Source organism: Rhopalosiphum maidis, chromosome 1 (assembly GCF_003676215.2).
Source record: "Rhopalosiphum maidis isolate BTI-1 chromosome 1, ASM367621v3, whole genome shotgun sequence".
Lineage (NCBI taxonomy): Eukaryota > Metazoa > Arthropoda > Insecta > Hemiptera > Aphididae > Rhopalosiphum > Rhopalosiphum maidis.
In genome coordinates this window covers 75,515,301-75,528,161 of record NC_040877.1, presented here as the reverse complement: position 1 = coordinate 75,528,161, position 12,861 = coordinate 75,515,301, and the positions used below count along the sequence as shown (strand labels likewise).

At 25.1% G+C, this 12,861-nt stretch overlaps 2 protein-coding genes across 2 annotated transcripts in view; both read left to right on the top strand.

Moving 5' to 3' along the window:
- LOC113556351 (dual oxidase) overlaps positions 1 to 961 on the top strand; it is a 47,370-nt gene extending 46,409 nt beyond the window's left edge. Inside the window, 3 exon segments of the mRNA XM_026961230.2 lie at positions 71 to 226; positions 318 to 446; positions 535 to 961. Coding sequence (XP_026817031.1) covers positions 71 to 226; positions 318 to 446; positions 535 to 663 — 414 coding nt within the window. The 3' untranslated portion in view covers positions 664 to 961.
- Positions 962 to 10,511: 9,550 nt separating this feature from the next.
- LOC113557030 (cytochrome b561-like) lies at positions 10,512 to 12,801 on the top strand. The gene is made up of 6 exons (XM_026962306.1): positions 10,512 to 10,660; positions 10,818 to 10,914; positions 10,977 to 11,118; positions 11,992 to 12,200; positions 12,288 to 12,442; positions 12,546 to 12,801. The coding sequence occupies exons 2-6, from the start codon at positions 10,867 to 10,869 to the stop codon at positions 12,697 to 12,699; spliced, it is 708 nt and encodes a 235-aa protein (XP_026818107.1). The 5' UTR covers positions 10,512 to 10,660; positions 10,818 to 10,866; the 3' UTR covers positions 12,700 to 12,801.
- The last annotated feature ends 60 nt before the right edge of the window (positions 12,802 to 12,861 follow it).

The following is a 12,861-nucleotide window of genomic DNA, read 5'->3' as shown; positions in this document are numbered from 1 at the left end:
TGATAAAAGCACTTAAATTTTCCAATAATTTGTAAAATGCTTTATTAAATTTATTAATTTTCGATTTTAGGTATACTTTTTATGGATATGCCCCTCGCACAAACACTTTGAATGGTTCATTGACGTGCTGCGTGACGTCGAGAAAAAAGACGTGACTAATGTTTTAGAAATACATATATTCATTACTCAATTCTTCCATAAGTTTGATTTGCGAACTACCATGTTGGTACGTATATATAACTTTTATGCAGCAATCACACAACACGCGACGTTCATTAATATAGATTTTTTATGGTTTCATGTAATTCTTAAAATAGTATATTTGTGAAAATCACTTTCAACGACTGAGCAAAATGAGCATGTTTACTGGACTGAAAGCGGTAAATCATTTCGGTAGACCGGACATGTCATCATTTTTGAAATTTGTTCAGAAGAAACATAGCTACGTAAGTCTTTTATCCATTACTGTGATCTATCACGCCCGATTGTTTAACTACGGCGGTAATAATGATATTTATAATAATCGTATTATAGGTAAGCAAGATTGGAGTGTTCAGCTGCGGACCACGGCCGCTGACAAAGAGCGTTATGACGGCGTGCGAAGAAGTAAATAAGGGTAGAAAATTGCCATACTTCATTCATCACTTTGAGAACTTTGGATAAACAGTAATCGTCTGTTTTTACTCATACGTTGTGATCTTTGGCCATTACATTTTATTCTTAGGTGCCTTATTTCCTAATTATTAAAATATTAAAATTTGTGTAAAATAATTTTTTTATTATCATTATATTGTAGAGTTAATTTATTTACTATACATCTACCGTGAGTTGCGTCAAATTTTGTTGAATGCAAACATAACCTTTCGGTCATGTTTATTTCTGTGTACACGTAAATATATCGATGAGGATGTTTTCCAATTTATATAAACGTTATGAAAAATTACATATCCATTTGTGTATACTATGTATTTTATTACAATTCTAATACATAATTATAAATTACAAGAAATTCTTCCTAACAAGTCTCTATTTCGAAGTATTATTGATATTGAGTGAATATAAACCAATTGGTTAATAAACCGACCCGTTTTCAATAATATGGTGCAATGATGTAGCTAAATTGCATACTTTTACGCCGTCCAAAAATGTATAAATATTTAATAAACTTTAATGTGTATGGTACATAACGTTGTGACAATAACGCCTGTGGCTATTTAGTATTTATACTATTTATAGTATAATATTAATCCTATACGTTGCATTATAACATAGGTATGTATTTGGATTAACATTTTTCAATTAGTTTCAAAAATAGTGATCATAAAGTTAATCTTTATTTCGAAATTACAATAATATACTTTCATACGGATTTAAGAAGTATCACAATAGAACGTAAATAATGTTATCATAACATATACACTCATATAGCTGTGTTAAATATTTCTTCAATATTTAAAGCTATTTAACTTTTAATATTTTCAGTATTAATAAGTTTATAATTATATCTCAAATAGTGTGTATAAAAAATGTCTGTATAGTGTATGGTTATTATGGTTATTATGATTATCGTAAAGTGAACGCTGACCGTTAAGTTCGCCAATTGAGTCCCAAGTATAGTTGGTAATGGTATTTTAATTGTTATATTATCAATAAATATAATATAAGAACGCAATTGAATTGTGGATTGTATGATGGAATGTTTGGAATAAAAAATGAATTAAATAGTGGTATATTACAATATGGTTATATTATATGTAGCCGGTTTATTATTAAAAATTCTGTCAAATAAATGCAGTTGAATACAAGATGATGTGTTTTTTATTTTATTTATACTACTTTCCACAAGTCGATTAATTTATATTATCTACAACAAACTATACAGTAGGTATTTAGAACTATTAAGACAACTAAATATATGTACATGTATGACGATGTGTATAAAATAATAAACAGGATAACTATTATTATTTGTTTAACAATGACAACTCTTCGTCTAGAAAAGTTATAACGTTTCAGAATTATTTTTCTCACATAATAGGGCGTACATTTTTACTATTATTTTATATCTTTTACTTTTTAAATCACTATAGAATGACATGTTTTTAATTTTATATTTATATTCTCAAGCAGAATAAATTTTCTAAATATTTTAATTTAAATGATAAATTAATAACGTGATAATAAAAATAAAATTGTTTATTAAATTTATTATGTTGCTTGTCTTACTTCGAATGAGCGAATAGTTAGTTTTATTTAAATGGTATGGTTGAGTGGAGAATACGAATAACGACTTGCAGAGCCTTATCCTCCTTAAGCTGGTAAGTATGGAATTCAGCTTTTCCATCTTTAAAAAAGTGCACTAATGCAGGGTTTGATGTCCGGATTTTTAAACAATCAGTCACAGACTTACATGTAAAGTTATCGATATCGATGAGCTCAATTAAAGACAGGTATAGTGCAGGAAAGTCTTCAATTCTTTGACAAAGACAGAGGAAAGTGGTTTTATTGTAGCCGGAATATCACCCTGATCTAAATCGATAAGATTATTCTCTGGTTTTGGTCTGTATTAACATTCTGAGAGAGAACTTCAAATAAATTTGCCGTAGAAAATAGTGTGTTACGTGTTTGTTAGGGGTAAGGTAAGGTTTAATGTCGAAAAATCAAAGTGAATTCATTTTGGTTTTTGCTTTTTTATCCGTTCTCCACCTGATGAATTGTTACTTGTGGTTACATTTTTTTCGAATAAGATCCAATATTTATTTGTATATTTTTTGACAAGGAAGGAGGTTTATTATTATTGATTTACATTTTTAGAGATAGAAAAAGAAACTGTGATTAGTATTCAGTTTAATTAACGGTAACGTCAAAATATTACACTGCGATAACGTATTTATTAATATAATAATAACAACATCAATAACAAGACCATCGTAGCGGCCTACGATAAGAAACAGCGTGTACAGCGTATTGTATATATACGTACACCAGATGGTTGTCGAAAACAGCTATTTTGCGTCGTTTGCTTATATTGCTTACAGCAAAGCAAGTGAATACGAAACATAATATAACCGTACGAACAGAAAAATAAAATTAATTAGTACGACACACAGTAATCCAAATTTGCGAAATTTGAGGTAGGTAAGAAAAAAAACAGGTAAACAGACTTGCAATGATTAAACAGTTTAGGATTTGTTTACTTTTATAATGTAATTATAAATAGGCTTTTTATTTTATATTTATACAATTTGGATTGGTAGATTGGTATATTTGTATACTTTAAAATTATTACTAAGAAACCAATCTAAAACCAAATTACTCTTAAGCATATAAGTTATAGACTTATAGTTTAAAAAAATTGTAATCCCAGTGATTGAACACACCGAGCTAGTGTTTGAACACTTCAAGCCCAGTGTGTGAACTGATAACAACTAACAAGTAACAATATTAACTATTAATTTTTCATATTAGATACATAATTTTCTGAAAATTAAAACATTTGTTAGCGATGTTCAATTACTGGAGGGTGTTCAATAACTGGACGATTCACCCTAAACACATTAGCGCACAGATAAGCCGCGTGCGCTGCGGTTGACGGCTATCGCAAAACTAAGAAACAAAAAATAGAAAAAAAAATGAAAACTGTATAATTATTATGCTTTATAAGACTGAAATTTATTCATAATATTAACAAATTATTATTGAAGATTTATTTGTATTTCACTAATTGATTTATTTATTAGATACAAGAATAAATAATTTTATTATGTTCAGCACATAATTTATTATACAATGACATAGTTATATTCATAGTGTAACTAAGGGAGGGCTTGGGTGGGCTTCAGCCCCCCCCCACTGGAATTTTCGGCTAAATGTATTTGCTTATAAACATATTACTGTAGAGCGCGGATTTATATGCATTAAAAACCAACTAAATATGCGCTAAAATAACCTAAATATACACTAAAATGTTAAAATATGCATAAAAAAAATTAACAAAAAAATTTGTTTTTCAAAGATTTAATTAATACAATTAAAAAATGTTTTTTTAAATTTAAAAAAATTATCGAACCCTACTATAAATACTTATCTATTTTTCTTAATTTTTTCTTTTTTTTTTTGTAGGTAGTTTTAATCTATATAAAAAAAAAAGTAAGAATCAATTTATATAAAAAATGTATCTTAAAATAAATTAACTTACCTAAATGTGAATTGCATTGTATAACAATCATTTTATAATATTATATTATAATACTGTATATTTAAAAAATATCTAATAAAACCAAAAACATCGAAATATGCACTAAAATATGAAATATGCTATTAAAATTGTAAAATAATCCCTTAAATAGAAATATGTCGAAATATGCGCTAAAAAAGTTTCATTTTTAAATTGTTATGTCATGAAACAAATTTTATGCTCACTTAGCATATCATACGATCAACAAGAATAAATATGCAAATGCATACAAATCCAGCACTTTACATATTAGTATTAACTTTATTTTTGCCTACAATATAAAACATAATTATAATGTTTACGAATAATCATTCAAGTCAGTTTTAAATAGCATTAGAAATAATAAATAATAGACTAATTAAAGCATATTTGCTATAAAACAGTTTAATCTAGCCTCCCTCCCTAACTTAAAGAACTAGTTACGCCTATGGTTATACTAATCACGTGTATTCTAATAATATTATTCGCTAATCACACATTTTATTGTATAAATATAAAAAAATAATAATGATACCACTAACCAATTTATTATACTTATCAAACTATTTAATCACTATTGTAATCAACATACATCATACTGATTGTAAAATTGAAAATACTAAGAAAGCGAAAATGTCTAAATGTAAATGTAAGAGCATACAAACAATTGTAAAATGCATTAGAAATATTGTAAACTAAAACAAGTTTTAATTACTTGTATTGAAGCATATTGTAACTCAACTTCATTGTATTAGACTTTAGAAAATATCTGTCTTGAAGACATAAACCTTTTTTTATTTGTGGGGAGGTACTACGTGCTTTGATATCTACTATTCAATATTTCAATATAATAATAATAATAATAACAATATCCAATAGGAGTACTGTTACGTAGACGTGATTTAATGGGACAAAGGTACCTATGAAAGTATCTATGAAATGAGTAATTATATAACCAATGATTAACTAATGATAATTCTTCATTCGTTTTGCCAATTACTTTATCTAAGAATTTATCATTAAATAATATAACTGTTTCATCCACGAAGCTGATAATTTTACCATCAATGTTGCGGTTTAATAATCCATTAATATAATCCTAAAATAATATACAACCTAATATACAGTGATGCCTTGTTGGACTCCAAAAGGATTTTCAATTTCATTACTTAGAACATTTTCTATTTTAACCACTTGAGTTCTATTCGAAAAACATGATTTAAAGAGAGTTAGAGATATTCCTCGTATACCACAATACTCAAGTTTTTTTTTAACATAATATTTTGAGCTATAGAATCAAAAGCTTTCTTTTTATCAATAAATATTACCTCCTTCTTAAATTTACCAGTAGCGGCTCGTGGGTAAATATTCTGGGGAGACTAAAATTATATAACATAAATTCCATATAACAACGAACATTTTTTTGTTCGTATGCTAAAGCATTAAAACCACTGGTTCAGTAAAAATTCTATTATATTTTCTTTTTGCATTTTAAAATATGAATAAATGCCGAAATGCTTATAAAAATGTAAAAAATAATAAATATTAGACGAATATATGTATATTAATTATTAAATAATTAATAAATCGTGAATAAAACGTCTAAAACTAGAAAAAATAATTAAACACTTGCTACACGACGCAGCTGTATGGCAATTACTGTCGTGAACCCAGGTTCAATAGCGTCTATGATACGCAGCTCCCTCCGACCAACCAGCCATGCCATTCAATGTTACGGTTGCAACTGACGAGCTTCTGTTTCACTGAACCGGCGACTGTCGTAACGAGCAGTAATATGACTCGCAGAAATGACTAAAATAGTATTTTCATCGAGATATTAACCTTTTAATTTATAATAATAAACAATGAAAACGATATAAAATATTTTCAATTCAAATAAAAATATTTCTAATTTCTATACATTATTATTTTTAATTAATTACATTATTTACAAGTAGCTAGTTTATTTTTAAAGGGAGACACAGTCTCTCCTGACGAGCCGCTCTTGAAATTTACATGTAAAATTATATGACTTTTTTATAGGCAACTCCATATGTAAAACACTAGAGTAATTTCAATTAAATTTAGAAATTTTCAATAAAAATAATTCTTAGAAAATATTTCACCATATCCTTTTATTTTCACCACGATTACTGAGTAACTACTCCGCGGTTAATTGATTTGTTCACTACAATACACACACACATACATACAAACATGGTATTATAGGTTTATATTATAAACACAAAACACATACATAAACATAAATATCTCGATTTCGTTATCTATTATTTATTTCAATTTGATATAAGACTTAAAATATGTACTTTTAAAATAATTAATAATTTGATGCGAAAATATTTTATTAATTTTTTTTTCTCGTTTTCTAGTTACTAATGTTACAATATATATTTACTATCTATTATCTATCTTATATATTAATTTTAATTCGGTAACACTGTTTTTTAATTATTTAAATAATTATTTTTTAGATTCAGATTGGAGCGATGAATGTTTGAATTGTATAATGATGTTTTGTTTTTTTTTTCTAGAAAACATTTTGTAGAAACCACAGAAAATTGTATACTTACCTATACAAAGTAAAATCAAAAACACAGTTGAGTGATAAAAGAATACTTACCTAAATTCTAGGTTGAGTTTTCTTAGGATATCTCAAGAATAAATGATTCTAGATCAAAACTAGCTGAACTCATACTGAAAAACAATTTTAAATAATGAAAGTTTATACTTCATTATAATTTATAATAGTATAAGTATATAACACGTACAAATGTCAAATAATATTAATAATCTTATATTACCATTAAAATAAAGTACTAGATTAGTTCTTTAATAGATAACACTATTATAGATAATAACCTAATATATTTGTAGCATTATATAACTATAAATTGTAATAATTAATTATAAAAGTATTCGGTTTATAATAAATTAGTGAAATATATTATTACATAAGTTATTATTGTAAATATTAGTTCATTTTTTTACTTATTGATAAATCATAGATAAATAATTACCTACTTTATTTAGTAATGAACCTACCTAAATAGTATTACTAATAATATTTAGCTAATAGTTTAATCAACTTTTGGTTTACTTTTTATTTTAAAACTGGCTTAAATAACCTAATCAATAAGTATTATATAAATATATATAGTATACAGAGAGAGATTTTTTAACATAAAATACTCGCCAAATATTGCAAAAGCTATAAACGGTTTTAAAAATAATTTTCTTATATAAACTACTTAGTCATAACAAACAAAAATATATTAATAAATAATACTTTTTAAAATTAGTAGTTAATTTAAGTTACAAGTCAAAATTATGTAATTAATTTTTGATGATTAGAATAGGTGACACATGGATACGTCATAATACATTGGTCAATCACGGATCATCTATAGGTGAATCTAAATACTTATAAATTAATTAATTCAGTGTTTTTTTTTAGTTTGTTATCTTTTGAGAATTGAGGCAGTAAAAAATATTCTTTGATTTTCGATGTTAGGGTAGTTTCAGTTAATAAATTGGATTTATTTGATAATATAGAGTCCAAAAATAAAAATTTTTAGTACACGGTATAATTTTTTTGACACTTTTTGAGATACTTGCAGCATTTATAACATATAAAAATATCTGTATCAATAAATGTAGATAAAAATAAATCGCTTGATTAAAAAGTTTGAAAATGTAATATAGAGTTCCTCCTAAGTGTGCGCAGACTTCAAAAGCAGATAGTACCCATATATTATTAACGGTCCTCTATATTAAAACTATTAAACTTTTTTAAACTTAATGTGCTTTTAATATACATATTATAGAAAAATATAAGTTTCACATTACCAAACATCATTTCGAGAGAGTAGCCGTGGTGAGTTAACATTGAAGTTAAAATACAATAAAAAATAAAAATAAATGAATAATGTTATCAATAATAGATAATCACAAGTAAAACATTGAATAATTGATTTCTCAATACACAATTACAATTAACTCATAACAATTTGTAATAAATAATACTAGTAACTACACGTCTTTACGTTAAACTGTATACAGACTTTCAAAAATAGAGTGCACACAGTGAATTATCCTAATCATTTTTTAAATTCGCTTTAAAAATATAAATACCATGAAATATCACAGGGTGTGACTGGACACACCCTGCGCGTTTTGTGTGCACGCCTATTCATTTTACAATAAAAAAAAAAAATCGAAGATACAAAGTTGCAATGCAATATTAATAAACGTTTAAAATTAAAATTTTGATAATACTTATTAAAGTAGCGAACAAATATAAATTATATTTTAGTTAGAAATTCGTAACAAATTTTCTGTTTAAATTTAAAATTTAAAAATTTAGTACATGATTTCTCATTAATATTTCTAATCATAATAACAAAAACAGATTACCAGAAAGTCACATTAATTTTTCACGAATGCTAGAAATTCTTTTTTTTACAACATTGAATGTTTATCCTTAATAAAATAATAACTAGTTCTCTTCAATTGAATTTTGATATTTTTTTGTAATTCAAAAACCAGTAATTTTAAATACTTAAAATTTGTACCATATGTTTATTTTATTATTTCCTTCATATTATAGTATAATTATTAATTCTAAAATATTTTGATTCTGTTTGAGTTATTTATAGGCATAAGAAATTTTAGAATCTTTAGAAAACATTGTTAATGGTGTCTTAAAACTTTTACGTATAATATTATGAATTTTACTATAAACAACTAAATATCTAAAAGCAATAAAAAAAATATATTATGAAATGTACTTAGTGATATAATAGATTGATAGACCATTTCGGATCAGAATCGTGTTTCCTGTACAATGTTGTACTTTTATATATTATTGAATTGAAATCTAACACATCCATTTAACAGTGACACACACTTGATATCTATATTGTATAGCAAAGTTATATTAATTTATCCACCTTTTTTGTTTTTTAATATTTTACATTTAAATAAAAAGTATTCTTAAAAACTTGAATATAGTTGATAAACCGGATTTTATTTGATGTAATATGGGACCTTCCTAGATTTTGCTGTATTTTATGTATAAATATAAATAATTTAATTTAGTCGTTTTACAGTATGCATTTTCTTATTGACCTTTTTACAGATAAGTAACCGGTTAAGCATAATATTTATGCAGCATTTTGATCATATAATATGGTAGTTTATAAAAATGTTTTCGTCTATGCATATTGTTATAATTTGCGTCATGCTGTAGTTATGTTAAACGATGAAAAAAAGGAATGCACGATTTTGGTTTTTTGCTATAACTAAATTAAGTTAGATAAAATTATCGTATTTTTACCATATCAAAATAAATTTAAAATTGACATATGTAACTGTAGCTGTCTATGATATAAAGCACAATCATCTATATGTAGATGTGCATGATCATTTAAATCATTTAAAATGTATTAATATGTATTAACGATTTAAACTAAACTAATGTATATTATGAAATATGAAGAATATATATTATGTTACTAAATTATGATTTAGATTTTAAGCGGATTGATGAATGTATATTAATTTTACAATGATGTGTGTTTTTTGCATGTGTTTATGACGTTTATGTTCACGATAAGTAATCGATAAAATACTTTGAATTTCAACTTTAAGAATGGTTTTCGATATAAAATTGGATCTAGTTTGTACTTTAAAGATATCGAAATTAAATAACTAATTTAACTATTAATTCCTAATATTTTATGTTATAATCGAAAAAAAGTACAAAAAAATTGAGGAAAAACTGAAATTTTTACGCTAAACCATTTTTTGATTAAATTGATTTATTCAATTTATTATATTTCAAAATCTATCTATAGTTATAGATAATTTCAAGTTTAAATATCGTATTTATAAATATAAATTCTAAATAGTGAAAATTATCCGAGTACACTACTGTACACGGTACCGACATTTCTGATAATATGTTGCTTCATCGTTGATTGAAATATGGCATAGGTCACTAATAATAATAAAAAAAAAGGATGTTTTATCATTTTTATTAGACATTAGAAAAATTTAACTTACCTAATTAAAACGTTATTAAGTAAAAATATATTACTCACAGTAGGTTATTAAATATAAATATGTATCTTTAAGCTAAATTATAAATAAAGAATGTCATGATTTATAAATATCATCTAAACTAAATATTTTTTTTTTTTTTTATTCACTTTTTCACAATTCTTCAATGTTTGTAGTTTACCTACCTGTCAAACAAATGACCAAAATCTTTTTAATAATGATTGTCTTACGTTTAAAGAATCACGCTGTATATATATATATGTTATAACGACATGACTACATTGCTACTCAGCTAGCAAAACTAGGTAACAGTTAATATTTAACACGCGTTCAATACACTAGGATTAGGATACCGAAACGCGGGTAAATTTTATATTCATTTTTAATTCTATACATTTTAAACAGGTTTTAATAAAATTAATGCATTGATTCAAAGATATATATTAGTATATATAACATCATGATGTTATATTAATATGAACTAAGTAACAAACTATTAGTATTTATTAAAATATTGCAGCTACGTTAACAGAATAATTTTGAAGAATACAATTAATTAATATTAAAAAATGTTTGGTGGGATTGGTTTATATACAAAATTCTACATACTATTTCAGGTAATATATTTGAATACATTCTTTTGATAAATTATATTAGTTTTTATGAGTTTAAATTTTAGATTATTGGACTAACACTAATATATTTTGTATACTATTGGATTGTTCAATATCGGGGAGGATTTAGTTTTACCGAACCAAAAATAATATTTAACTGGCACCCATTATTGATGACGATCGCATTCGTTTATTTATTTGCAAATGGTAAGTTTCAACAAAATTTTAAATTAAAATTTATAAAACGTTATTGTCTAAAATATTTTGTTATTTTGTACCAAAATCAAATTGATATCTTTAACTAAATAATTATATCAGTTATTAATTACATTCAAAAGTTGTAAATACAACCCTGGATTACTGTATACCCGAAATATAAGGGCGGGACACTTTTCGGCCAGTACACTATTTTGGTCACCAATGAAATATTCTTCACGTTTTTCTATCATATAATATTATTAATTTACAATTTATATATTGAGAGTCAATGTATATTATATTGAGAAATAATACACGTTCCTAGGACTTAGAAATGGAGAAGGGCATTTTTTTTTAATAATAACTAAGAATATTCTAAAATTCTATACAATAAATAAATTTAATTACAAGCTCTCCAAATGTGAATTTTAAAATCAGATTAGATTAAAAAAATAGGAAACTCGTTCTATATATACCAACAAAAATATGACTTTTTTAAATTTCACTTATTTCCCCAGAATTATATGATATAATGTTTGCAAGTAGAATAAGTAGAGAACAAATTTCGACATAAGTCTCGCAAATTCACTCATCAGTACCTCACAGCACTCTAATTATTAGCAACAAAAACGTTTCAAAATTCAAATTAGAGGGATATCTGATAATGATGAAATGTTTCTATGCATGTGTTGTGGAGGAGGAGGGTATAACTTTATAATAATGATTAATGTAATTTATGAAAAATATTGAAATAATAAAATAAAATTAAGTTTTTTTGAATAAACAAAATGATGTAAAAAATATTTTACATTCTTAATTTAAAATGCTAAATTGTTTTTATTCCTAAATATGATTTTTACTGTTCTATTTATATTATTTTAGCTATTCTTCATTATCGTACATTTCCGAATAATACGAAAAAAAAATTAAAAAAACAACATTCACTTATTCATGGTTGTATATTAATCCTTATTGTAATTGCTGGATTTGCTGCTTTTGTTTCACACCAATATAGTGTACCTAAAATTCCTCATTTGTATTCTTTACACAGTTGGTTAGGAATTATCACTATTTTAATGTTCCTATCCCAGGTAAGTCTAACTAATATATATATATATATAATTTATAGAATGTATAATATTTTATAATTAAAATTATATATTTTTGATACTCTGTAGTTTATTAGTGGACTCTGGTGTTTCTTGTATCCCGGAGTAGCTGCCCAACATAGAGAAACTTTGGCACCTTATCACGTATTTTTTGGCATTTCCATTTTCACTTTAGCAATTGCAACTGCTGTACTAGGATTCTGTGAAAAAATTATTTTTTCTCTGTATGTATTATTATTATTATTATTATTATTAAATACTATTTATGATCAATGGTATTATTTATTTTTAACACAAACGTTTACTACATATTTACTATTTTTACAGAAGTAATAAATACAAACTGTTTCCGGCAGAAGGTGTGCTTGGAAATATTTTGGGAATTTTTTGTGTATTTTACTGTGTACTAGTGGTTTATATGATTACCAAACCTGAATTCAAGAGACGTCCTAAATTAGAATATGAAACTTTACTCAAATAAACTTTTAGATAATGTATAAGTTTTAAGGTTTTGTGTTTTGTATCTCCATCAAAGATGTTGACTGAACTTTAAAATTATAACAAAAATTATTATTTGAAATTACCTATTTTGTTTTTATTATTTTGATACCTATAAACTGAAACAGATGTATAAGTGAATTGA

What these genes read in the sequence shown, in the direction of transcription:
- LOC113557030 (XM_026962306.1), top strand. Translation starts at nt 10,867, where the DNA reads ATGTTTGGTGGGATTGGTTTATATACAAAATTCTACATACTATTTCAG. An exon ending in AATTCTACATACTATTTCAG is followed by an intron (nt 10,915 to 10,976) that starts GTAATATATTTG and finishes TTTAAATTTTAG; the next exon opens with ATTATTGGACTAACACTAAT. An exon ending in GAAAAAATTATTTTTTCTCT is followed by an intron (nt 12,443 to 12,545) that starts GTATGTATTATT and finishes CTATTTTTACAG; the next exon opens with AAGTAATAAATACAAACTGT.